The sequence below is a fragment of the Leptonychotes weddellii genome, chromosome 5 (genome assembly GCF_054177405.1).
Source record: "Leptonychotes weddellii isolate Sample4059 chromosome 5, ASM5417740v2, whole genome shotgun sequence".
NCBI classification, from domain to species: Eukaryota; Metazoa; Chordata; class Mammalia; order Carnivora; family Phocidae; genus Leptonychotes; species Leptonychotes weddellii.
The window spans coordinates 24,882,765-24,910,414 of NC_138373.1; the positions used below are offsets into that span (position 1 = coordinate 24,882,765).

The following is a 27,650-nucleotide window of genomic DNA, read 5'->3' on the forward strand; positions in this document are numbered from 1 at the left end:
ATGCTCTCTGTCTCTCATTCTCTCTCTCGCAAAAAAAAAAAAAAAAAAAAGAATAAACAACTGAATTTTAAACTCAGTGTTAAAGTGGAATAGAGATTCCTCATCAGTACTAAAAAGATAATTAGGCAAAGATAAAGTTAAAAGATTAAATATAAGATATACAATTTTAAAATATAATTAAATTAATGTTATTCATAATAATAAATGATAGTAAAGAGGGGAACAACCTTCTGTGAGGCCTAAACTGTTCCTTTTGGGGCGCCTGGCTGGCTCAGTGGTGAAGCATGAGACTCTCGATCTCGGAGTTATGAGTTTGAGCCCCATGCTGGGTGTAGAGGTTATTTAAAAATAAAATCTTAGGGACGCCTGGGTGGCTCAGTCGGTTAAGCGTCTGCCTTCAGCTCAGGTCATGATCCCAGGGTCCTGGGATTGAGTCCCACATCGGGCTCCCTGCTCCGCAGGGAGCCTGCTTCTCCCTCTGCCTCTGCCTCTCTCTCTCTCTCTATCTCTCATGAATAAATAAATAAAATCTTTAAAAAAAAAAATAAAAAAATAAAAAAAATAAAAATAAAATCTTAAAAAAAAAAACCCAAAAACTGTTCTTTTTGGAAAACTTCAAATAAATGTTCTTAATGACAAACTTTAAATCATTTCTGATAATCAATCATATTTGTTTATTATTTGTATGTTTAGGAACATTAAAAAAAATTCCTAAGTTGCTCTCCTTTGGGCAGTCTCTTCAAATTGCTAAGGAAGTGGGAGATCTTACATAGGTTTTTAGAAAAAGGAATCATTTCGATAAAGTAGTTCCTTTATCTGGCTAATGCTGATTAAACAGCTGCCATAAGAACATTATCCCAGGAAATAATAATTGACCCACTGCTATTTATTTGCTTATCAGTATTATTTTTTTAAGATTTTATTTATTTGAGAGAGAGAGAGTTCATGTGCATGAATGGGGGCAGGGAGGGGCAGAGGGAGAGGGACAAACAGACTCCCCGCTGAGCAAGGAGCTGGACATGGGGCCCGATCCCAGGACCCTGAGAACATGACATGAGCCAAAGGTAGATGCTTAACCGAATGAGCCACCCAGGCTCCCCGAACCACTGCTATTTATTAGGCATCTCCTGTGAGCTGGGCATTGGGCAGGCCCCCTTAGGTACATTTAGGATCTCATTTGGATTCAGGGTCAGAGGAAAGATCCTGAGGCTCCCAGTGAGGGCTGGGCACGGGGTCAGAAAAGAGGGGCCTGACTTGGGCACTGCTGTCAGTATTTTCATGGGGACCAGTGAGTGACCCAGAGCTACAGGTCTGATATAGGGGTCTTGTGTGCCTAGTTAATGACAGGTGGGCCGATGGGAACACATAAAGGCTTCAGGGGCAATCAGATCAGCAAAGCTGTGCTTGAGTACGATAAATCCCCTCAGGTAGGAGGACCACACTAGGATAACTTAGAAGTAAAATGTTTATCACTTCTAGGACTAAGGTGACAAAAAATGAAAAGAGCAAAGGAATGAAAAGCGATAAAGAAAGGGATCAATGTATCTGAGAGACATTAAGAAAATAATTTATGGGCTCTGGTGACTAGAGGGAAAGTGATCAAAGATGCTGCCTAGGTGTCAGAGCTAGGGAAGAAGAAAGGTACTTGTGATAGAAATGGGTCACTGTGAGCACATGGGGCTGATCTTAGAAAGAAGTGGAATTTTAGAAAACTTAAGTTTGAGGTGATGATAAGACTTCCAAGTAGAATTGCTGAGTGAGCAGCTGGAGATACAAAACTGTAGATGGGAGTTAAGAATGAGGCGAAGTGTATGCATTTCAGAGTAATTTGCAGAGAAATGACAATATGTATTGAAATTCATTTCTTAGCAATTAGCCTTTTATTTTTTTAGAAGATTTTATTTATCTGAGAGAGAGAGAGAGAGCATGAGTGGCGGGCAGAGGCACAGACAGAGGGAGAAGCAGACTCTTCCACTGAGCAAGGAGCCCGATGCAGGGCTCGATCCCAGGACTCCGAGATCATGACCCGAGCCAAAGGCAGATGCTTAACAGACTGAACCCCTCACCAATTAGCCTTTTAGAACTAGAAGGTAAGAGCGCCTGGGTGGCTCAGTTGGTTAAGTGTCTGCCTTCGGCTCAGGTCAGGATCCCAGGGTCCAGGGATCGAGTCCCACATCACGCTCCCTGCTCAGTGGGGAGTCTGTGTCTCCCTCTCTCTTTACCCCTCCCACCTGCTTGTGCTCTCTCTGTCAAATAAATAAATAAAATATTAAAAAACACCACTAGAAGGTATAAAGCCATTCCCTACCTTACCAGCTCTTAAAATTTATTTCTCATGAGAGAAAACAAACCACACAATGGCATCTAAAAGGTATTTTTAAGTCATATTTTGAAAAGCTGAAGTGGCCACTAGTTTTGTCTCAAAACTGTCTTTAACAAACTAGAAACTGCATAGACTTTGATTACCTCTTAGGAACGTGGCTAGTTTCAGGTTACCCTACATTCAAAATGTGAAAGCTAACAGAGAAAGAGTACAATCTTAACCGAAGTCAGTTGATCTTTTGCTATTTCTGTCTGTCTGCTTTTGGGTTATTTCCATGAGGGAAAACAGCACTTTTGGAGGAAGAAAGTACCTCTTAAGTGATAAAATGTAGCTCAGACACCAAAGTTCCAAGCTGTGGGTCAACAATCCTCCTGCACTGGCAATGATTAAAGACCTCTTTGAGAAAGCCAGTGTTCTTGAGGATGTTTAGAGATGTTCTCTATAAATTCAGCCCACAGCAGGAGCTGGGAGAGGGTTTTGCTGGCTCTTTCCGAGTTCCTTCACAAGGAAGCAGGAGAATGTCCCTGTGGCCTACTGTCTTCTTTCTCTGTCTCCAAGGCTCCAGAGAGGACTGGGGGAGGAGATCCAGTCCATTCTCTACCCCCTGTGCCCTGTTCACAGGGATACACTTTGGTTTGCGTGCAAGCGTCACATGAAATGACAAGTGTTAATTACCTAGTTCAAAACTAAGGGGGAAGAATGCCTGAGTTTGGAAAAGTCTGCAAAACTGCAAATAGAGACAAGTTTAAAATGACAGGTTGAACAGAACAGAATTGAAGAGTACAGCTAACCTCTGCGGCCTGAGTCACTCTGAAGAGCTGTGGTTTCTGAGTAAAAATTTGGGTCTTCAACTGATGTCTGCAGAGGCAAGTCAAGAGGTCCGTGCGTGCTCCAAAATTACATGCCAGGCTTGTGTTTGTACACAGGAGTGAGTAACATGAGCACTTGCTTGAACGAAATCTATAGTTTTTATTAGGTTCTCAAAGAGGATCAAGATCCAAATAAAGTTAAAAGCTCCTGTTTATCCACCAAGATAAAGACTTTTTAAAAAATTTTTAAAGATTTTATTTATTTGTGTGTGTGTCAGAGAGGGAGAGAGCACCCATGCAGTGGGAAGGAACAGAGGGGTAGGGAGAGGGAAAGGGAGAGAATCCCAAGCAGACTCCCTGTTGAGTGCGAAGCCCCATGCAGGGCTCCATCTCATGACCCTGAGATTATGATCTGAGTCGAAACCAAGAGTCAGAGGTTTAACTGACTGAGCCACCCAGGAGCCCCAGGATAAAAGATTTTATTTATTTATTTATTTGAGACAGAGGGAGCATGAGCAGAGGGCAGAGGCAGAGGGAGAGGGAAAGGGAAAGGGAGAAGCAGACTCCCCACTGAGCAGGGAGCCCCATGTGGAGCTCGATCCCAGGACCCTGAGATCATGACCTGAACTGAAGGCAGACACTTGACCGACTGAGCCACCCAGGCACCCCATTAAAGATTTATTTATTTTGGAGAGAGAGAGAGAGGGAGGGAGAGAGGGAGAGAGTGCAAGCAGGAGGAGAGGGAGAAGGAGAGAATCTCAAGCAGATTCCCTGCTGAGCGCAGAGCCTGAATCGGGGCTTGATCTCACAACCCTGAGATTATGACCTGAGCTGAAATCAAGAGTTGGATACTTAACCGAATGAACCACCCAGGTGCCCCCAGGATAAAGACTTTTTAAATGTTCTACAGCCCTCTGCTTCCTAGAGTGGTTATAATGAACCCAGGTGAGCCTTTCCAAGGTGAGGTAAATACTATTGCCATGAGCTTCCACCCTTTGTATCCTGGAACAGTCTCCACATGGGCAGCCACCACTCCACTGTGGTGACATCTGGCCTTTGGACAGGCTTTCATATGGTGTTGCTCTTTCTCCCTCTTTCAGAAGACAGGTTCTGAGTCCCAGTCTCACTATTTATGAGCCATGAGATTGTGGGCAAATCAGTCATTCTAAGTCTCCCATTAGCATACATAAGGAATGGGGTCACCGCCGCCGACCTCACAAAGCTGTCATGAGCATTAAGGAGACACATATAAGTAAGCACCAGCACATAGGAAGTGTTCAGTAAATGTGGTCTCTTCTTCCACGTCCAGGTGTGTGACACTTCTCAAACCGTGTAAGTGAGGAATCCAAAAGTTGTTCTCATGCTCATGCCATATAATCAACAACTTGTTCTGACATCTCACCAATGTAACTTTTAAAACACCTGGAAAGATATTACTTCCTGAGGAAAATACCATCTCTAAAATTTCAGTGTCAAGAAATGGCATAAAGTTTTAGAAAACATGAATATGTGAAATATGACATGAACAAACTGTACAGTTGACCTTTTCTAAAATGTTCATGGGCATGATCTGTTGGCATAACTGATAGGAAACAATGATCACAGTTTGATTACTTGGGCAATTCCAAGATCTCTATCACTGTAACCTTTTCTGTGTTTCGCCAAAAAAACACCTAACAGACAGGCTATAGTTATCTGAAAACTCTATGAAGGAAGAAAAAGGGCTGGGATACAAATAGTCTCCCAATTATTCTGGCCGATTAAAGAACCTGAAGGAAGGCTACTGCTCCCGTGGAAGGACAACTGTTTGACTTGGTCAAGTACTTATCTGTGGATTCATCTAGAGGGCTACTCTCTGGAAGGAGGAGGGAACACTGTTGTCACCTGTTCGATCCCTTAGTCACCCCAACAGCAATTAATACAATAATTTGCATTGAATTTATAAAAAAAGAATCCATTAATTCTGAGTTTAAGTGGAGAATTTTTATACCTTAGCTTATAAAGATTTCACGTAACGATTGTTAACTCTTGAGAAGTTATAATCCTCAAACTGCTTTGTTCAGTGGTATATAATTACAGTTCTACCTGTTTATTCAACAAAACATTAATTGTGACGACAGTACATACCTAACGTTTTAGGAATAATCCTTTGGAGGGCTAATTTATTGGATTGCAGCCTGAAAATAAGATCTCAATCATTACTTAGCAAAGATGTTTCACTGCAAGAATACAAACATTCTGGCTTTATATGGGCCTTTAATTAGGCTATTTATTTCTTTTCATTACATATTACTTGACAAGAAAGATTAATGACAATTGCTAGTATTTACTGAGTCCCTATAATGTGAAAGGTAATCCTATGAGATAATTATTATTATTATTTTTAAAGATTTTATTTATTTATTTGAGAGAAAGAATGAGAGACAGAGAGCACAAGAGGGAAGAGGGTCAGAGGGAGAAGCAGACCCCCAGCTGAGCAGGGAGCCCGATGTGGGACTCGATCCCGGGACTCCAGGATCACGACCTGAGCCGAAGGCAGTCGCTTAACCAACTGAGCCACCCAGGCGCCCTATGAGATAATTATTATGCTCATCTCCATTTTACAGAAGAGAAAATGGAGGCCTCATTAATATAGGGCAGAGCCAGGTGTTGAATCATGGTCTGAGTTAAAGCCTGACCTCATAACACTACATTATTCCAACACGGTAATCAGTAATAGCTAATGGATCAAAGGACTAATTTGCTCCTTTATGCTGCTACTATGAAGTTGAGAAGTCCAAACTGAAGGAAATAAACTAGGATATGACAACACTGCATTTTGGAACATAAACTCCAGCTCATGATTGTTAGGGTGAGCATGGGTTTCCATGAGATAAATAAGCAGGAACAGTTACAACAGAAACAGGGGTGAGGGGGTGCCTGGCTTGCTCAGTCGGAAGAGCATGTGACTCCTGATCTCAGGATCATGAGTTCCAGCCCCATGATGGGTGTAGAGATCACTTAAATAAATAAACAACCTTAAAAAAAAAAAGAAAAATAGCGATGCCTATTTTTGGCACCACAGGTCTCCTTCTGGGGACAACACTATAAACACTGATAGAATACTGCAGACATTTTAAATGTCCAAAGAGTGACTGCACACATCTAGTGACTATGAAATAAAAAGAAATGTGCCCAAATGTAAGCAAGGCAAGGGTCAGAAATGGCAATAAAGAGAGAATATTATGTGCATTTCTTGTAGGTGGCAGAAATTGGCTTTCATTAATACAAGAGAAGCATTTCTGGGCTCTTACCAACTCTTGTCCAAATAGACATTCTTTTTTTTTTTTTTTAAAGATTTTATTTATTTATTTGACAGAGAGAGAGAGACAGCGAGAGAAGGAACACAAGCAGGGGGAGTGGGAGAGGGAGAAGCAGGCTTCCTGCTGAGCAGGGAGCCCGATGTTGGGGCTCGATCCCAGGACCCCGGGATCATGACCTGAGTCAAAGGCAGACGCTTAACGACTGAGCCACCCAGGCGCCCCTAGACAAACTTTCTTTTTGGAAGGAGTCAGAAATTACTAGGGCAAAGGTAGCTAGCTAGCTCACAGGAGGTTGACTTGCTGCCTGAACTTTGAGGCCACAAGATTTATTGCTCCTGAGTGGTGCTGGGCAAGAGAACACACTAGACAGGTGTCCTGGCTCTCCGTGAGACTGTCCGCTTTCGTTTCTGTTATGTCACATATACTCAACAACCTGTCCTGTGTTAAATGCTGTAGATGTCCAGTAACTTGTGATAAAAATACTGGTTAGCAAGCATACTTCAATTATCTCAGTTTGAGCAGTCTTTGCCTCTCCAAATAAAATCCTGAGTTCCTTGAGATCAGGTATGAAGCCACAGAATTCTATCATTGTTCCTAAAGAAGCTGGCACAAAGATGGGTTCTGGATATTTGTAGATGAAAATCAAATCAACATGTATCTGACTCTCTATGACAGTAACTTCTTTAGAACATCTGACAGAAACACCTGGAAGTTTGGTGAACCTGAATAAGGGTGTCTGAGAGAGAGGCCCAGGAACCTACATTTTCAACAAGCCCCTTAGGAGATTCTTATGCAAACAGAGGTTTGGGGACCAGAGAGCTGTTACATACTAATAAATAAATGTATATACCTAAATATATGTTTCAGACAAGGTATGGGTAAGGTGTGAGCAAAAAATAAAACACTTCTAATCTCATTTCCTCTTCTCTCCAGTACCTCCTCTGTCCAATGCCTGAATCATCCTCCTGGAGCAAAGTTCTAATCCAACAGTTCCTTTGCTCAAAACCTTCTTGACCATAAGAAATTAAAGCTCATATTATAAGCCTGTCATTTAAGAATCTTTATGGCCCGATAACAAATCAACACAACTTTTTAATGAGTTTTTTTTCCCTAAAGTAGGCTACACGCCGATGGTGGGGCTTGAACTCATGACCCTGAGATCAAGCATCTCATGCTCTATGGACTGAGCCACCTAGAAGCCCCAACACAACTTTTTAATAAGAGCACAAAGTCTGGAGCCAGAATGACTGGTTTCAAATCCCAGCTCCACCAATTCATAGTGGGACCTCAGGCAAGTCACTTAATCTGTGTGCTTCAGTTTCCTCATCTGTCAAATGGGGATATTAATGCCACATTACTGATAGGATTAAATGGATATATGCACCACACTCAGAATCGTGCCCAGCACATAAGGGCAACATAAATGTTAGCTATTACTATTAATGATGATTATCTCCTACTACTCATCTAGTCACAGACGACACTTTGGTTCCATCTCTTAATTCCTGCTCCTTGGGCATCTTTCCATATCACACTGTTCCCATCATCTGTAATGCAGCTCCACACCATCACTGGGTCAAAAGTGTTCAAAGGACAAGATCCAAATCCCCTGTCACTTGAAAGTCTTTAATGAGTAACTCTCCTCACGTCCAAATTAACCCTTCCTGCCTCTGTGCATTAATATAACATTTATTTGTGTATGTTTCTTCACCTCCCAGACTGTAATTTCCCTGGAGAGGCTTGTATACTTAAAACGTTATGTTCTTAGGAACAGAAAGACGTGGGTTCCAAACAGGTCACATTTATTTTCCCTGAGCCTCCTATTTCCCATTCATAAGTTCAAGATAATAGTATCTACTTTGAAGGAGGTTTAAATGACAAACTCTATCCATAGGTACTCAAAAGAGTCTATTGAATAATAAGACTTAGTAGCATTAGCGCGAAGCACTAGAGCAGTTTTTCCAACACATTTATGGAGACAGGCAGGGAAACGCAGAACACATCAGACACCCAGACTGGCTGTTTACAAAACAGCCCCGCCAAGAACAAACCAAACCATCTATCTCGGCACGTGCACTCTGTGCCGGCTCTGGGGTGTGCCCGGAGGAGAGAGTAAACCTTCTTCCTATTGGCCTTTCCGAGGGTGACATCAAGACCACCCCCCCCAAAGGACCGACCAATGGGCTTTAGCGGGGAGGACCCAACGGCGACAGCTCAGGGCATGACAGCGTTTGGGCTCTTTCTCCACTTCACCAAAGTTGGGGGGCAGCCGCCCTGGGCACTGACAGGGCCGCCTCCTGCCCCGCCAAATATCCTCCGTTAGATACAACCTGATTCTCATTTACCCCTTTTTATTTTTTCTTTTAAAGAAAACTCCCCTTTTGCACAAGTTCCCATTAGGAGCCATGAGCACGGAATCCCAAGAGCTGGGGTCTAGCCTAACCCCAGTGCGGCTTTTGGGATTTCACTGTCCCTTTTGTGCGCGTCGTTACCCTATTTTATAACGGGAGCAATCGTTCCGCTTTGGGACAGGAACTGCCTCGCCAATCAGACCCGAAGCTCAGTCTATCAGGAGCCTGATCAATTCTGGACGCGCAGCCAGCCACAGGCTGCGTCAGGGGCTCCTGCGGAGCGAGCGTCTCTTCGTCCCCCCTCCAAGGTGTATGGAAGCGATACCCCCTCCCGCCCGCCCCGGGGAGGTCCTGGAGCGGCCGGCTCTGACCCGGACCCCCGAGGGGGCGCAGGCGAGGCCCAGCGACCGGCCGTGCCGACGTGGTGCTCTCGGGAAGGGACGGGGGAAGTTGGCCACCCGGGGGTCCGCGCCCTGTGGCCGGGACCGTGGCTTCTCAGACCCGGGCCTGGGTGGGGAGCCCTGCGCACCTTCTCTGACCCGTCCCCCACAGCCGTCTTCCACACGCCGCCCCGAAATCGAGCCCGGGCCTCCCCCATGCCCTCCCCCGCCACGCGGGGGCTTACCACTCGGCTTCCTTCGGGCCCACCCGGCCGCCGGCCGCCGGCCGCCTCCCGGACCCCCGCGGAAGCAGAAGAGAAGGCGGCCACTTCACTTCCGGAAATAGCAGAGGACTGACTGAGGAGAAGCGAGGCCCGGGCCCGCGACCATAGAGGAGAAACCTCACTCTTCTCCCAACCCTCTCAACCCCGCGACCTCCCCGCTGCCTAGAGCGGCCCCTCCCCGGCCGAGGACTTTTGCGCATGCGTGCCACCTCTGGTCCCGCCCTTTACTCCCCAGGGACAGACCTAGGACCGTAGCGTTATACCCCGAGGGTGAGGCTGGTGTCTGGGTCGGGTCGTCCCGGTGGGCTATTTCTGTGTCTGGAGGAAACAGCTTTACCCAAAAATTAGTATTATAAGATCGCACTGTAGTCCCCATATTTTTTTCTTTTTTTTTGCCTTCGTATCTCATGCAGAAAAATCCCAGGACCTTGGCTGAAGTTCCATTTGCAGTATTAAGAACCAGAATTAAAATGACTTTATCACTAATGTTTTTCTCCCAATGTCTTGGTCCGTTGAGAACTCATGCTGATTATCTGTTTTAAACCACTGGCCTGGAGGTTGATAAACTGATCATTTGGGATGACATTTTTCCCCCCTACAGATCAAATTGGCAAAGAATTAAAAGACGGGTCCTGTGCTAGTGCAGAGAGAGTGTGAACTCATTTTCTGGAGAATAATTTGGCACTAGGTGTCAGCGTGTGTGTGTGTGGTAAAAGATACATAACATAAAGTTTACCATTTTAGCCATTTTTTAAGTGTACAATTCAGTGGCATTAAGTACATTCACATGGTTGTGCATCCATCTCCAGGACTTTTTCACCTTCCCATACTGAAACCCCGTACTTGTTAAACGTTTAATACCAACCCATCCTCCCCACCCACCCCCCTTTCTCTCTAGCCTCTGGGAACCACCCTTCTATTTTTGTGAATCTTACTACTCTAGGTACCTCCTATGAATGGAATCACACCTTATTTGTCTTTTTGTGATGGGCTTATTTCATTTAGCATGATATCCTCAAAGTTTATCTACCTTGTAGCATGTGTTGGAATTTCCTTCCTAAGGTTGAATAATATTCCATTCTAAGTATATAGACTTTCTGTTTACCTATTCATCTGTTGATGGACACTGGGTTGCTTCCACCCTTTGGCTATTATGAATAGTGCTCCTTAGAACATGGGTGTGCAAGTACCTATTCAAGCCTCTGCTTTCAATGTTTTTTTTTGGTGTATGCCCAGAAATGGAATTGCTGCATTATATGATAATTCTATTTTTAATTTTTTAGGAATCCCCATACTGTTGTCCACAGTGGCCACACCATTTTACACTCCCACCAACAGCACGCAAGGATTTCGACTTTTTAACTTAAGGGATGTGAAAGTTCATCTCATATGGTTTTGATTCGCATTAGTGATGTTGAGCATCTTTTCGTGTGTTTATTGGCCATTCGTATACCTTCTTTGGGGAAATGTTTATACAAGTCCTTTGTCTATTTTTTAATCAGATTTTTTTGTCATTGAATTGTGGGAGTTCTTTATATATTAATGATATTAACCCCTCATCAGATATATGATTTCTCCCATTCCATGGGTTGACTTTTTACTTTGTTGATAGAATCCTTTCACTCACAAATATTTTAAGTTTTAAGGTAGTCCCATTCATCTCTTTTTTCTTTTGTTATGTGTCCTTTGGGTATCATATTTGAAAAAAAATCATTGCGAAATCCAATATTAGGAAGTTTTTGCCTCATGTTTTATGCTAACAATCTTATAGTTTCATGAACTCTTACATTTAGATGTTTGACCTATTTTGAGTTAATTTTTATATGGTATATAGTAAGGATCCAATTTCATTATTTGCATGTGGATATCTAGTGTTTCCAGTACTATTGTCGAAAAGACTGTTCTTTTCCCATTGAATGATCTCTGCATACTTGCTATAAATCATATGTCCATTTATGCAAAGGCTTATTTTGGGGGTCTCTATTTCATTGGTTTCTAGATCTTTCTTTATGCCAATACCACTCTGTTTTGATTACTATAGCTTTGTAGTAAGTTTTATTATTTTTTAAATTACTTAAATTTATTTAAGTTACTTAAAATTTAAATTTAAGTGGCCATATGTGTCTAGTACTTTCTGTATTAGACTTTTTAAGCTGAAACAAGAAGGCAGAGATATTTCAAGCCTGAAATTTGACTACCTATCATATTTTTCTCCTTCCCATTCCATCTGAACTCTAGAATTCACATTCACTCCTTGCTGTTCATACTAAGGATAGTGAACATGATTACCTATATGTAAATTTCCATTGCATGAGGCAAGGGAAATGAACTTTGTGGAGGGAAGTGGTAGGGAAAATATGTCCAGACTCTTTTGTGTTCTTTAGAGTACTTAATACTTCTTTTTGGGGGAAAATGGTTATCTTTTTTTCCAAAAACATATGAATTTTGTACTCAATAAATCTCAAACTAAGAGGTGTGAATGCAGGGGAATTGTGACAAGTCAGAACTCTAATCATATCTTATATTTATTTATACAGTACTCTATAATTCACAAACACTATCACCAATTATCTTCAACCTTATCTGGTGAATGAGAAAATTGAGGTTTAGGAAGTTTGAATACATTCCAGACCTAAATAATGGCAGACCTAGCCTTTGAAAGCAGGCCTTCTAATCAACTTCAGAGTCGGCTTTTGCGAAAGATTAAAGTGAATTCATTCACTCAACCTATGTTTATTGAGCATCTACTGTGCATCAACACCGTTGTAGGCTCTGAGGATCTATGGTATACTCCCAACCAACCAAAACAGCAAGATCTCATCTATTTCGTTCCCCAGTCCCATTGACTAGTGCGGTAGATAAAGGTCTGAACTTTGCATGCTCTTCACCTCTCTTAAGTAACCCTCCTTCCTATTCTTCTTCTTCTCCACCCCCCGCCCCCCCCCATTATTCTTATTGCAGCACCCGGCTCTTTCTCTTCATAGCGCTGATTGTGTTTCGAAGCGGCAAGTTTGATTCCTGCCTGACTTTCCCCTTTTACCCCAAGTTAAGCTCCAACGGGGTCAGGGACTTTGTCTCCTTTGTAAATCACTGTATCCCCATCCGTTTCAGAGTGCCTGGCACATAATATTGCCAGGGAATATTTACTCACCAACTGGGTGTCAAGACATAGACATTTCTTCGGAAGTTAGGGTCTCACGTCTGACCCCGCCAGCTAGACCAAGTCTTGGGGATTCCCATAGCCACGCCCTCCTCTGTCCCTGGAAGGAGGGAAAGGAGCCCAGCCTGGCTCCGCCCCCGTCGCTGACGCAGGCTCACGTGACGCGCGCCGGCGCGCGCTGTTTCCGGAAGTCGCCGCCGCGGTCTCTGCCGCTGCTACCTCCGCTGCTACTGCCGTCTCCGTGGAACTTTGCGAGTAGAACGGCTGAGGCGGGCCGGGGTGGGGCCGGGGTTCCGGCCACTCTGCAGAATGGAGATAATCAGGAGCAGTGCGTGTCCTCCGTGCACCTCCCCGAGCCCCACGGCCCCCCTCACCTGGCCTGCTAGGCCCAGACCAGGGCCGGTTTGCTTGGCGGGGCCTGGGACTGAGGCAGCCCCCCAGGGGTTTGCTTCCCCTTAAGTCTGTGAGCTTTGGGGGGCCCTGTCCCTCTCTGTCCCGTGCACCCCTAGGGGCCTTGTCCTCCTGCCCGGGCATCCCCCAGGGCCCTGTGCCTCTGTGGCCCATGTGCTTCTGTGGCCCGAGCACCCCCCCGGGCTTGCCCTCCTAAGGCCCAGCACCCACTCGGGACTTGACCCCCTCCAACCGTGCACCCGTCGGGGACTTCATGCCTTCCGTCTTGTTTATCTCTCTAGGACTTGGTCTCCTCCTCCTGCCCGAGGTCTCAGGATCTCCCCAGCCCTTCTTTCCTCTCCTGTTAGGAGCTCTTGGGCAGGAAGCCAGGCCACCGTCTCTGAGCCTCTTCTCGGTTTCTCCGCAGATTTTAAGAGTAATCTTCACAAAGTGTACCAGGCCATAGAGGAGGCCGACTTCTTCGCCATCGATGGGGAGTTTTCAGGTATCCCTCCCTTGCAAACTGGGGGCTAGCAATGCATAGCTAAGGCTCCTCCTGACCCTCTGACCCCCTGCCTGCTGGCCGCTCCTCCCTGTTTGTGGCCTTGGGCGTGGTAGGAGTCTCTCGTTTCCTCTTACACGTTTCAAAGGCCTGGAAGAGGTGCGGTGGGTTTGTGATTGTTCGAGCTCTGAGGGTTACAGATCGAGATCATGGTTTTGGTGCGGCTTAAACTGTGACATGCACGTGGTAGGGTAAAGGTCAGGTTTTTTTGTGTGTTTATGGTGAAATATGCATAACATAAACCTTTTTTTTTTAGATTTTATTTATTTGACAGAGAGACACAGCGAGAGAGGGAACACAAGCAGGGGAGTGGGAGAGGGAGAAGCAGGCTTCCCGTGGAGTAGGGAGTCCCATGCAGGGCTCTATCCCAGCACTCTGGGATCATGACCTGAGTGGAAAGCAGACGCTTGATGACTGAACCACCCAGGCACCCCTATTTTAACCCTCTTGAAGTGTTTTTTATAGTTCAGTGGCATTAAGCACATTCACATCATCTTGCATCCTTCTCCAGAACTTTTTCATTTTCCCGAACTGAAGCTCTGTATCAGTTGGAGAGTAACTCCATTTTTCCCTCCCCACTGCCTCTGGCAGCTATTATTTCTGTCTCTATGAATTTGACTATTTTAGGCACTTCCTATAAGTAGATTCGTAAAATATTTTTCCTTTGTGATTGACTTTAAGGTCAGGTTCTTGCAGGTAAATGAAGGCATTTCTTTATGCATTAGTGGAAGTGTTCATTGCATAGCTTAGCATGGGTGGTATGTGTGTGTCACACTTTGTCAACACTTACAATTGCAAAGTTTATTTTCCCTTGGATAAAAAACTAATTTCTGAGTTGTTGAAGTCAGTATGAACAATTGGTGTAGATACCCACTTTTGCTACCTGATTTTAAGTGTTTAAAAAACTTAAGCCTTTTTGAAGGAATCCATGCTCGGGTAAATATGATACTTACCTTTAAGCATGAGGTTTCTAGTTGGAGTCAGTTCCCTGGGAAGCTCAGTTTTCACCAGAAATAATTTTTCTCTTTGACCTTCAAAATTCCTTTGTTGTGTAAATATTACTCCAAACTGTTGATCAAGACTGGTACTCTAACAATAATATACTTCAGGATTCTTGGATGTCTAATTATGCATTAATCCTTTTGAAAGCAACAAAACTTATGTAATCACAGAGATTGCTTTCTTAAATCATTATTGTGTTTCGAAACCTATTTTAGACACTAGCACTGCCTATTATCAAATTAAAGCATTCTCATTTCTAAATTCATTATTACAGTGTTTAGCTTGGTGGCCAGTGAAATTAATTCTCATTTTGAAAAAGTGAAGTAAGGAGCATTTCTGATTAATTTTGATTCATAAGAATATGAAATTGCATGCCATTGAATAGTTGACTGATGTTTTTACATGACTGTTAAAAAAAAGTTTATTTCTTAAAATTAGGAATCAGTGATGGACCTTCAGTCACTGCATTGACAAATGGTTTTGACACTCCAGAAGAAAGGTATCAGAAGCTTAAAAAGGTAAGTGGATGTGCTCGAACATCTTTTCCCCCCCCCACATTGGTCTTCCTTATGTTCAATTATAAAGAAATGTTTTCATTAAACTTGCACGTTAACTTCTCTACCCCCGCTGTGAAATGATATTTTAGTAATGTTAAAAATAACAGCAAAAATAATTGTTTGCTGGAAAACATTTTGGGGAAGGTTTAGTATTTTCAGTGTTAATGTGATTTGTAGGGAATACAATGTGGTTATTTTAATCATTTGGAAATAGGCCCAATATGATGCTCTGGTTGGTGGATAGGGGCTTAATTGGGAAAAGTATTAAGAAACATTAATTAATGTAAATTAATAATGCTTCTGATACATAATGTGTAATCTGTTGTAATCAGAAGTATTCTACTAAAAGTCAAATTGAGTAGTTAGAAAGCCCATCTGATTGAGAGTACTCTTGCTCACGTTGAATATACAACACTGATTTGACAGGTGTTTTGTTTCCCTTTTCCAGCATTCCATGGACTTTTTGCTGTTTCAGTTTGGCCTTTGCACTTTTAAGTATGACCACACAGATTCAAAGTAGGTTGTTTTAATAAGCGGCGGATTTCTTTTTTCCTGGTGTAATGTAACCCACTAAGTCTCCTTTTGTCATCTTTTCTGCAGGTATATAACAAAGTCATTTAACTTCTATGTGTTCCCGAAACCCTTCAATAGATCCTCACCAGATGTCAAGTTTGTTTGTCAGGTTGGTAGCATAATTGATTGTCTTCTGTTAAGAAGTGCTGATGAGGCAGTGTGGAAATGTGGAATCAGAATTCTTTTTAAAATTTAGTGCTACCACTGACTGGGTTTTTAGCAAACCATTTCACCTCTCCGACTTTCAGTTTTAGGGTGGCAAATTAATGACACTGCTCTTTTCCTCTTTCCTTTAGAATCAGGGTAAGAGCAAGAGACAGGCAGATGGAAACCAGAACATGAGGTTTATTATTAGCAAAGCTGACTTTGGGAACATGGCTTTGTAATGTGTTTCTGTTGGGGACTTTTAATATCTTACCCCTGACTTGAACCTACAGATCAGGTCCTTCAGGCTTCTTCCCACCCCATTCTCTTTGTACTCATCTCCAAGGGTAGAGCTTTATTTTCTAGAGGAGCAGAGTATGTGTGTATCCTGTTTAAAAAAAGAGAACCCAGAAGGGGCTAAAGTCATATGCTCATTTCTGTTTCCCTCGTTCCCTAGTGAAGAAAGAGAGTCCACAGTTTCCTCCTGAGGAGGACAGGGCATACTTTATGAGCCAAGGTAAGGATTCAGGGAGGTTGCCCTTTAGAACATCGCCTTTAGAGTTGTAGCTCATCTGGTAGACCTCAGTAAATATCAGTTTCCTCTTTCTGTTTTCTTAATAATCTATTATAAAGGATAAGGAGGATGTGAATAAGTGGTGTAGTGTATGGATATGTGATTAGAGACAAGGGATGATCTTTTTTCCCTTAGAATCTTGTGTCCTCGCTTCTCTCTCAGCAAAGTTAGTTCATTTGAGTCTTGCCATTCTTCCCTTCTGCATGTAAGGAGTAATGAGGTTAAGAAAGCCTGGAGGGTAGGCTTCTGAGTGACTGAGCCATGCCAGATTCTTTCTGTAATAAGGCAAGTGAAATTACAAGTTAATCATATGCCTGGGGCTGAAGAGGAAAGGTGAGGGTAATTTTGGTTTTGTAACCTGGTTTCTTAAATTAGCCAGTAGGTCTTTATTCTGCATTCAGTTAATAGCTATTTACGAATTACCTTAGTAGGGGATACTAATTAAACAGTATTTGTAGATTCCCACTGAGGAAAAAAAATAGGCTCCGTTTGGCAATTTGTGTGGATAAAGTTTTCCAGCAATACCAGGAGAAAACAGAAATGTAAGTGGGTTCCGTGACGTTGGCTGGGCGTCAGTTGGGCAAAAGCAGACATTGGCAATGAGACATCTTAGGGATGATGCTTTGTTTTAAATACCAACACAAGTACAGATACTCTAGCTAGGCAATGGAAGTGGATCAGAAGAACTCTGGCTGTCGTACAAAGCTATTCTGTGGCCACACCTGGAATACTCAGTGCAATTCTAGTTGCCAGCCACTCCTTAAGAAACAAACAAAAAAAGATATGATAGATTTGAACAGGCCAGAGACTCATGTCTAAAGTGGACAATGGGGGGCACCTGGGTGGCTCAGTTGGTTAAGTGTCTGACTCTTGGTTTCGGCTCAGGTCATGATCTCAGGGTCATGAGATTGAGCCCCGAGTCAGGCTCCACACTCAGCATGGAGTCTGCTTGTCCCTCTGCTTCCCACTCCCTCTCCCCTGCTCGCATACATGTGTGCGCGCGTGCTCTCTAGCTCTCTCTCAAATAAATAAAAAAATAAAATCTTAAAAAATCAATGGTAAAATGGACAATGGGATAAACATTACAATTTTTTTAGTCTGGAAAAGCAAAGTCAGAGAAAAGGCTTAGACTTAGTATGTAAACTTGTGAATTGTATGGATAAGGTGAACGATAATATCTTTGAATTTTGTTTTGTTTTTTTCCTCCATCCAAGGTGGCTTCTGTTTTGTTTAAAATTCTAGGACTGGGGCGCCTGGGTGGCTCAGTCATTAAGCGTCTGCCTTCGGCTCAGGTCATGATCCCGGGGTCCTAGGATCGAGCCCCTCGTCGGGCTCCCTGCTCAGCGGGAAGCCTGCTTCTCCCTCTCCCACTCCCCCTGCTTGTGTTCCCTCTCTCACTGTCAAATAAATAAAAATAAAATCTTTAAAAAAATAAATAAAATTCTAGGACTGTTGGGATGCCTGGGTGGCTCAGTTGGTTAAGTGTCTGCCTTTGGCTCAGGTCATGATCCAAGGGTCCTGGGATCAAGTCCCACATCAGGCTTCAGTCCCACATTGGGCTCATTGCTCAGCAGGGAGCCTGCTTCTCCCTCTGCCTGCTGCTCACCCTGTTTGTGTACACGTGCTCTCTCTCTCTCTGACAAATAAATAAAATCTTAAAAAAATAATAACATTCTAGGACTGCAGCAGAGTTGCATCTTATAAGGAAGTTAGCTTCTAAAGTCAGAGAGTGGGGTGAAAATTGTGTCTAGGCAAAAATCACTCTTGGACAGCTCTTCTCACCCTTAAAATAGGTAGGGCTGGGGAGTAGAGCAACGTGTAATAGGCTCTTTGTAAAATAAGTGTCTGTACACATAGTGAGATGCTCACACACTAGGCAGGATATGGAAGAATGGGCGGACTCAGAACCTCACACACTCCAGGGAGTGTACCCATCCAGCGGGATGGGAGGCATTTACATTACTTAAAAAAATTTTTTTTGAGTACAGTTGATAAATAATATTACATTAGTTTCAGGTGTACGACATAGTGATTCAACATTTCTATATGTCATGCTGTGTTCACAAGTGTAGCTATCACCTGTCACCACCTGTACGAGACTATGAAAATATTATGTTCCTGATGCTGTGTCTTTTGTTCCCATGACTTACTCATTCCATGACTAGCACCCTGTACCTTCCACTCCCCTTTACCCATTTTGCCCATCCCCTTCCCTCTTTCCCCTCTGGCAACCATCAGTTTGTTCTCTGTATTTTAGGCATTTACATTGTTTTCATCTCTTTTTGTTCTCTTTTTTTCTAGCTGAGCATCAAATGTTTAATTCGTTGAAGATAAAAAATAAATGATTGTGAAATATCAAAACATTGCTGCTATTTGTAGAGTAATTGAGTTTTTAAAAAATATCCTCTTCCATCTCCTTCCCTGTTTCACTCCTCTTTCCTAACCTTTTTTTTAAGGATTTTGTTTCTTTATTTATGAGCGAGAGAGAGAGCACAAGCGGGGAGGAGGGGCAGAGGTAGAGGGAGAAGCAAGCTCCTCACTGAGCAGGGAGCCCAACTCGGGGTTCGATCCCAGGACCCTGGGATCATGACCTGACCCAAAGGCAGACACTTAACCAACTGAGCCACCCAGGTGCCCCTCCTTTTTCCTAACTTTTATATACTTGTATACATACACAGTTTTCCTCCACTTACGATGGTGGCATGTCCCAATAAACCCACTGTAAGTTGAAAACATTGTAAAACTGCTTTTAATACCCCTGACCCACTGAACATCATAGAGTAGCCTACCCTACCGTGAATGTGCTCAGGACACTTACATTAGCCTGTTCTTGGGCAAAATTATCTAACACAAAGCCTGTTTTGTAATATAATGTTAAAAGTCTCATGTCATTTATTGAATACCATATTGAAAGTAAAACGTAGGATGGTTGTATGCGTGGGGCGCCTGGCTGGCTCAGTCTGGAGCATGCAACTTTTGATCTCGGAGTTGTGAGTTTGAGCCCCATGATGGGTTAAAAATGACATCTTTAAAAAGAAAAAAAGGAATGGTTGTAGGGGTACAGAATGGTTGTAAGCACTTGTGTTTGCGTGGTTGAGTGGGAGCTGCCTCTGCCCAGCATCATGAGAGAATACTGTGCTGTATAGATCACTAGCACAGAAAAGATCCAAATTAAAAATTTGAGGTATCGTTTCTACTGAATGCGTATTGCTTTTGCATCACCGTGAAGTGGAAAAATCCTAAATTGAACCATTGTTAAGTCGGGGGCCATCTGTATCCATAGGTCTACACAGGTATATCTAACTTTACCTTTTTTAAAAAATAGATACGGAATCCTGATATTCATATTTTATGTAACTTATATTTTCCACTCAGTACAGTTTCTTCATATTTCACATTGTAGATGTATGTAATTTATTTAATTAGAATTTAGAAGTTTTCCAAAGGTTCCTTTTTTTTTTTTTTTGAGAGGGAGAGAGAGAGCGAGAGCAGGGGGAAAGGGCAGAGGGAGAGGGAGAGAGAATTCTAAGCAGGCTCTGCACCTAGGACGGAGACTGACACGGGGCTCAATCTCACGACCCTGAGATCGTGACCTGAGCCAAAACCAAGAGTCAGATGCTTAACTGACTGAGCCACCCAGGTGCCCCAAAGTTTCCCTCTTTTAAACAATGTTATAGTTAACATTTGTGTGTAGTATATCTTGGTGTATATGTGGGAATTTTTTTTTTTTTTTTTAAGTAAGCTCTATGTCCATTGAGGGACTCAAACTCAAGATCCTGAGATCGGGGCTCCTGGGTGGCTCAGTTGTTAAGCGTCTGCCTTCAGCTTCGGTCATGGTCCCAGGGTCCTGGGATCGAGGCCCGCATCAGGCTCCCTGCTCGGCGGGAAGCCTGCTTCTTCCTCTCCCACCCCTGCTGCTTGTGTTCCTTCTCTTGCTGTGTCTCCCTTTGTCAAATAAATAAATAAAATCTTTAAAAAAAAAAAAAAAGACCCTGAGATCAAGAGTTGTATGCTCTACTGACTGAACCAGCCAGGTGCCACATATATGTAGGAATATTTTTATAGAATTTTTAAAAAAGATTTTATTATTTATTTGAGAGAGTGAGAGAGAGAGAGGGCATGGGGTAAGGTGGGGAGGGGCAGAGGGAGAAGGAGAAGCAGGGCAGGGAGCCGATGCAGGGCTCTATCCCAGGACCCCGGGATCATGACCTGAGCTGAAGGCAGACACTTAACCCACTGAGCCACCCAGGCGCCCTATAGGATTTTTTTTATAGATTTCCTCAAAGGGGAATTGCTGACTCATTGGGCATATGCATTTGAAATTTTGATAGCTCCCTGAAATTGTTCTTCCAAATAGCTGTGTTCATTTTTTGAATCCTGAAAATGGTACATTTAGGACAAATCAAAGACTAATGGACACTAAACCCAAATAGATTTTGTAGGTTCAAGGATTTTTTTTAGTTATGGTAAGAAATACATGACAAAATTCAGCATTTTAAGTAGTTTTTTAAAAAATATTTTATTTGAGAGAGAGAGAGAACAAGGAAGGGGGAGGAACAGAGGGAGAGGGAGAAGCAGATTTCCCGCTGAGCAGGGAGCCCTGATGTGGGGCTTGATCCTAGGACCCTGGGATCATGACCTGAGCCAAAGGCAGCTGCTTAACCGACTGAGCCACCCAGGCACCCCTAAGATAGTCTTTTCTACATCCTGCTATATATATATATTTTTTAAGATTTTATTTATTTATTTGAGACAGAATGAGAGAGAGAGAGAGAGCACATGAGAGGGGGGAGGGTCAGAGGGAGAAGCAGGCTCCCTGCCGAGCAGGGAGCCCGATGCGGGACTCGATCCCGGGACTCCAGGATCATGACCTGAGCCGAAGGCAGCCGCCCAACCAACTGAGCCACCCAGGCGCCCCTCATCCTGCTATATTTTAAAAAGAATTTGTGTTGGCTAATAAAGCTAAGTATGGTATTTATCTTTTAACACAACACCCTAAAAAATGAGTAAAGGAAAAATGGGAAGAAAAGAAAAATGAAGATGTGCTTAGTATGGTATGATTAGAGCACAGAATTTGTGCCAAAGAAAGTCTCCACTGTCTGTGCGTCTCCTAGCAGCTAAGACAGGGGAAACACACACAGCTCTGTGGTGCACAGAATCAGAACATGCGCCTTTCATTACCATAAAGAAATCACGAAATGTAGAAAACCTTGTCTTTGGCTACCTGTCTCAAGTGAATACCATCACGAGTTTCACAGGACTGGTACAGCATCCCTCATCTGGACAGATGGTATTCTGTCGAAGTACAGTTCAGGAAAGGTAGTTCTATGAGGAACCAGATCAGAATGACTCAGGTGTATCACCCTCTCGTGTTCTGACTTAAAACAAGAAATTAGAGTAGCTGCAGCCATATTTTATGCTCTTTAGTCACGTCGAGTCAAGAACTTTGTGATTTGCCATTCATGTATACCATATATGGTAGTATTTTCTTAATGTTTTCATTTAAATGTTTATATTTCGGCTCACTCTAGGTTTCAGATGTATTTGTGTAATCAGTCTTGTTACTGGGAACTTTTCTCTATTTTTGATCTTGAACGTAAAGGCTAGCCAGTGAAGATTTTGGGTTTTTATTTTTTATTTATTTATTTTTTATTTATTTTTTTTTGTTTTGTTTTTTTTTGATTTTGGGTTTTTAGAATCAACCTTGGGGTGGATGTTGATGTGTTAGGACTTGCACATGTGAGCTACTTTAAACTTGAACTGGTGGTGAGAGACTGTCAATACATTTTATTTCTTTTTATTGTTTCCTACTCAGTACAGTGATCAGGAGTTTTCTGCCTTTTGGGAGAATATGTGTTTACCCATTATAATTTTCTTAAATATTATGAAACGAAGGATATTTGTTTTATAAGCTCTAAAGGAGAAGAGCCCAGATAGTTTAAATGAATGGATTATTTGGCAGCCTTGGAGTAGAAATGCTAATTTTCTGACTTTGGCATGCTACTTCCTTGGCTGTCTGCCTTTGTTTATGTGTGTGAGTTACCTCTCTGTTTCTGTTCACGTATCTGCCACCAACATCACCAAAATGTATGTTCTGTTCCCTCTTGTTTCAGAGCTCAAGCATTGACTTTCTAGCAAGCCAAGGATTTGATTTTAATAAAGTTTTCCGCAATGGTAAGATTGTATGTGGCTTATCCTTAGAGCTTGTAAATTTGGATTTGGTTGAGAATGATCTTTTTGTGCCTGCCATCTGAGACAGAATCTCAGAGTCCTGGTATACCATGTGCAGCCTTAGAATTTTTTTTTTTAATATTTTATTTATTTATTTGACAGAGAGAGACACAGCGAGAGAGGGAACACAAGCAGGGGGAGTGGAAGAGGGAGAAGCAGGCTTCCTTCAGAGCAGGGAGCCCGATGTGGGGCTCGATCCCAGGACCCTGGGATCATGACCTGAGCCAAAGGCAGACACCCAACGACTGAGCCACCCAGGCGCCCCCAGCCTTAGAATTTTTAGAAACTCTTTTATTGTGCCTTTTAAAAAGTGTAGCCTGGTCTACCATGAACTGAATGGGAAGAGTAGACTCTACTTCATTTTGCTCTAACGAGGCCTCACCAACTCCTGATCTTATTGAATGGAGTTTATTCTCCCACTGGGGTGACTTCGTGGCCCTAACAGGCCACCTGTGGGGAGCACTGCCCTGTTTTCTTCCAGTGAGACAGGCAGCAGAGTACTTTAAAAAGTAGCTGTATGCTAGTAATTCTCTAATGAAAAGCCCCCTTTTTCAAGCAGTGCTTGTTTTATAATTGGAGGTAGTTTCTCATGGGAGAAAAAAAGTCTGCGTAGACAGCACGGTCATGACAGCTAACTGGGTGGTGTGACAGGTGTGCGGACACCCTGAGGAGAGGGACTGTGTCTCATTCATTTCAAATCCCCCGTGTATAGCATGAGTCCTCTGCTGTGTCAGGGAAGTGACCCTAACATTCGTGAGTGAATATTGGGCATTCAAGTCCCCACCAGAGTGCTTTTCCTTCCTCTATTTCCTGAAAAGTGTTACAGACCCTTTTCCCCTGATAGTCTTCTTGGAAGTGTCTTTCACTTCCTGGCCTGGAATGGAACCGGGGGACTCCTCTTTTGCTCCCCTGCCCCTGCATCCCTCTGGAACACAGGTGGTTTTACCTTTGTCGTTTGGTCTGTCCAGGCAGGCATCCCATTGGTCTCCTTGTTCCCCCACGCTACTTGCAAGCCGCTTGGGTTCCCTCTGCCTAGGAGCCCCTGTTGGCAGGGATGTGCCACCACTTCTGTATCTCCTTTTTCTGCCCATTTCATGAGCGTGGCATTCGGGACAGCCTTGGCTTTGGCTTACTGTCTTCTCTCTACTCCTACCTCCCTCCTCATTATGGGTAACATCAGCATCCACAGGGATGACCAGCAAATGCTCCATATTGTCTGTTTCTTGACCAGGCACACAGCAGTCTTTGCTTGTACGTCCCCTTAGCCATCTCTATCCTCTACCCATCATGGGTCTTATCACCACTAACTGCCCACCTCCAGCATTTCTCACGCTGACAGCACTACCTCTTGTCCTTCTCTACTTCGTCTCGTCACCCGTGATGTTAACTTGTTTATTCCATTGTGGAAAAAGCCACACATTGTTTACCATCTTAACCATTTTTAAGTACTCCGTTCAGTGATACCGTTTTTAAGTACTCCGTTCAGTGATACTAAGGATGTTCATGTCATGCAGCTCTTGGTGTTAACAATATTGATCACCTTTTTCACCAATTAATTTTAGCATTGACTGATGATTCTTGCATGGAACAATTAGTATTGCTGACAATCGTGATTTTCCAATTGCATCATTGTGGAAAGTTCATTAGTGTCCCATGACCTTTAATGCCACCCATATCGTGCTGATCTCTAAATAGATATCTCAGTACCTTTCTCCTGAATGTTAGGCTTATATCTACCACCCTTAATTAATGTATAATATATAATTTATGTATACCCTTATATATCCAGGAGATAACTTTTGATTTTCACTCCTTGGGCCGAAACTGTTCTTTACCCCGTGTTTCCCACCTCCATATGTGGACTTGCCATCTACCCAACTGCTTACACCTAATAGCCAGGTGTCATTTTTGGTCTTGCTCTTCCCTTTATCCCTCCCTTCCAGTATATCAGCAGGTTCTCTCTCTCCTGTCACTCTAGTCATTCTCTTCATCTCTGTAGTCTAAGCTGGGTCACAAACCATGACCCACTGCCTACTTTGTCCATAAAGTCTTATTTTAAATAAAGCCATGCCTGTTCTTTTACCCAGTGTGTATGGCTGTGTTGCAAGAGCACAGTTGATTGGTTGTAACAGAGCTCCCCACGTGGCCCACAAGCCTGAAACATTTACTGTGTGTGCCCCCTCTAAGAGAAAGTTTACTGATCTCTGATGGAAGCAGTTACTTCTTGCCTGGACAGTTGCTTTTAACGGACTTCCCTACTTCAACCCTCACAGGAGTCGAAGTGATCTCTTAGAAACGAGAAGCAGATACTGTAATTATCTTGCCTAAAACCTTCTTCTTCTTTTTTTTTTTTTTGAAGATTTTATTTATTTATTTATTTATTTGACAGAGAGATAGCGAGAGCAGGAATATAAGCAGGGGAAGTGAGAGAGGGAGAAGTAGGCTTCCCGCTGAGCAGGGAGCCCAATGTGGGGCTCGATCCCAGGACCCTGAGATCGACCTGAGCCGAAGGCAGACGCTTAACGACTGAGCCACCCAGGCGCCCCTTGCCTAAAACCTTCTAATGGCATTCCATTGCTCTTAGAATAAAATAAATTTTTTTTAAAGATTTTATTTATTTTTGTGAGGGAGGGAGGGAGCGAGGGAGAGAGAGAGAGAGAGTACAAGCAGGGGGAGGGACAGAGGGAGAAGCAGACTCCCTGCTGAGCAGGGAGCCTGATGCAGGGCTCAATCTCAGGACCCTGGGATCCTGACATGAGCCGAAGGGAGACGCTTAACGGACTGAGTCACCCAGGCACCCAGAATAAAATAAATTCTTATCCTGGCCTCTCCATGCCAACCTTGTGCCATTCTCCTGCTCACTGTGTTCTGGTCACACCAGCTTCCTTGCTGTTTTGGGAGCAGTGTGCACCATCCCATCCTCTGCACATTTATTTTTTATTTATTTATTTATTTTAAAAAAGATTTTATTTATTCATTTGACAGAGAGAGGCACAGCGAGAGAGGCAACACAAGCAGGGGCAGTGGGAGAGGGAGAAGCAGGCCTCCCGCCGAGCAGGGAGCCCGACGTGGGGCTCGATCCCAGGACCCCGAGATCATGACCTGAGCCGAAGGCAGACGCTTAGCGACTGAGCCACCCACGTGTCCCCCTCTGCACATTTATACTTGTTCCCTCGCCTGAAATACTCCTCCCCTGGCTTTTTGCCGGCCTGCTTCATTCTTTGGGTCTTCCCTTGAAGTGACCTTCTCTGATCATCTGGTCGGAAGTCGTTCCCTTCACCACAGAGTAGGATGTGTCTCCTTTGTTCATGGTTAGACACCTTGTGGCCGATACAGTGCCTGGCCCAGTGGAAGTGCCAAATAAGCATTTGTTGAAAGAAGAATGAATGATGGGAGTGAATGAACAGACAGATGTATTTCAAAATCATTTGCTTTTTCTGTTGATTTTTTGGGGTATGGTTACATATGTTCAGTCTTTCCTGAGTGTTTCAGATTCACTGGTTTGTTCAAGAATTTTTATGTTAAAATTTTTATGCTAAGTTACTTCTGCTAATGCATTCTTTTTAAAATTACATTTAGGAATTCCATATTTAAATCAGGAAGAAGAAAGACAATTAAGAGAGCATTATGATGAAAAACGTCTGCAGTCCAATGGCGCAGGAACTCTGTCTTATGTATCACCAAACACTTCAAAATGTCCTGTGACAATTCCTGAGGACCAGAAGAAGTTTATTGACCAAGTGGTGTAAGTTCCAAAACTGAAACCAAATGTGCATTATGTAAATGTATGTTGGGGCCGAACTGACATCTGTATTTTTTTTTAACATTTTATTTATTTATTTGAGAGAAAGCACGAATGGTGGGGAGGGGCAGAGGGAGAGAGAGAAGCAGACTCTCCGCTGAGCAGGGACCCCGACGTGGGATTCGATCCCAGGGACCTGAGATCGTGATCCGAGCCAAAGGCAGACGCCCAACCGAACCACCCAGGCGCCCCTGACATCTGTATTTTAACCTTGAGCTGTACACACACAGCGCACGCAGTTGTGATAGGGTGAATGGCAGGATTTCACTTTGTCATACCTGAATTTGTGTAATCACAGCACATTGTAAAATAGAATTCTGTGTACTGTACTTAGACTTCCCATGTGTCCTATGCAAGAGACTCAGCCAGTGCACATACCTCTTGCATGGATCAAGGGCCCCATAAACACTGTCCAGTTTCCCTGAAGGCAGAGGAATGAAACAGGCCCATCCAGATATTTGCAACACATCCACATTTTTGTTTTGTTTTATTTTGTTTTTTGAATGAAGTTTCTGACTAGCACACAGGCCACTGAAGGAGTGTCTGGTTTTCCTGAGTTTTTGGTAAACTGCTTTACTAGAAAAGTAAAAATTAATTAGTGACTTAATTTTACTTGAGTATAGTTGACACACAATGTTACATGAGTTTCAGGTGTAAAACATAGTCATTTGACAGGTTTATACATTATGCTGTGTTCACAAGTGTAGCTCCCATCTGTCCCATTACTTCACTATTACAGTGCCGTTGATGGTATTCCTAATGCTCTGCTTTTTATTCCTGTGACTTACTTACTTCATTTTTTTTGGTTTTATTGTTTCTTTTTTAATTTAAATTTAATTAACATACAATGTATTATTGGTTTCAGAGGTAGAGTTCAGTGATTCATCAGTCTTATACCCAGTGCTCATTACATCACGTGCCCTCCTTCATGTCCATCACCCAGTTATCCCATCCCCCCACCCCTGCGACTTACTTATTTCATAACTGGAGGCCTATATCTCCCTCTCCCCTTCACCCATTTTGCCCAACCCCGTACTCCCCCTCCCCTAGAAAAGTAAAAATTTAAATCGCTTGTATTGATGAATCCTTGAGAAGTTTCCTAATTCATGAATAACAAGAACAAAAAGAATATGTTCAAATAATGTATGTTTTAAAAAGATTTATTTATTTAGTTTTAGAGCCAGAAAGAGGGAGAGAGAGAGATCA

General features: G+C 43.1%; 2 protein-coding genes across 13 annotated transcripts in view; one reads left to right on the top strand and one right to left on the bottom strand.

Moving 5' to 3' along the window:
- BFAR (bifunctional apoptosis regulator) overlaps positions 1-12,690 on the bottom strand; it is a 30,983-nt gene extending 18,293 nt beyond the window's left edge. For 2 of the 6 annotated variants that reach the window (XM_081820000.1, XM_031018941.2), the window contains exon 1: positions 9,411-9,631. The gene's annotated coding sequence lies outside the window, so the exon portion shown is untranslated. Of the gene's footprint in view, positions 1-9,410; positions 9,632-12,600 lie in introns of those variants that run through there. The other 4 variants (XM_081820001.1, XM_031018936.2, XM_081819999.1 and 1 more) reach the window with 2 other exon arrangements.
- A 92-nt stretch (positions 12,691-12,782) lies between these two features.
- Positions 12,783-27,650, top strand: part of PARN (poly(A)-specific ribonuclease) — a 238,436-nt gene continuing 223,568 nt past the window's right edge. For 6 of the 7 annotated variants that reach the window (XR_014145349.1, XR_004072584.2, XM_081819997.1 and 3 more), the window contains exons 1-7: positions 12,783-12,937; positions 13,427-13,504; positions 15,002-15,081; positions 15,569-15,636; positions 15,721-15,802; positions 22,525-22,585; positions 26,222-26,387. Coding sequence is in view for 5 of the 7 variants with exons in the window: in XM_081819997.1 (XP_081676123.1) it covers positions 12,919-12,937; positions 13,427-13,504; positions 15,002-15,081; positions 15,569-15,636; positions 15,721-15,802; positions 22,525-22,585; positions 26,222-26,387 (554 nt within the window). In the remaining 2 variants the exon portion in view is untranslated. The remainder of the gene's footprint in view (positions 12,938-13,426; positions 13,505-15,001; positions 15,082-15,568; positions 15,637-15,720; positions 15,803-22,524; positions 22,586-26,221; positions 26,388-27,650) is intronic. The other variant, XM_006728635.3, reaches the window with a different exon arrangement.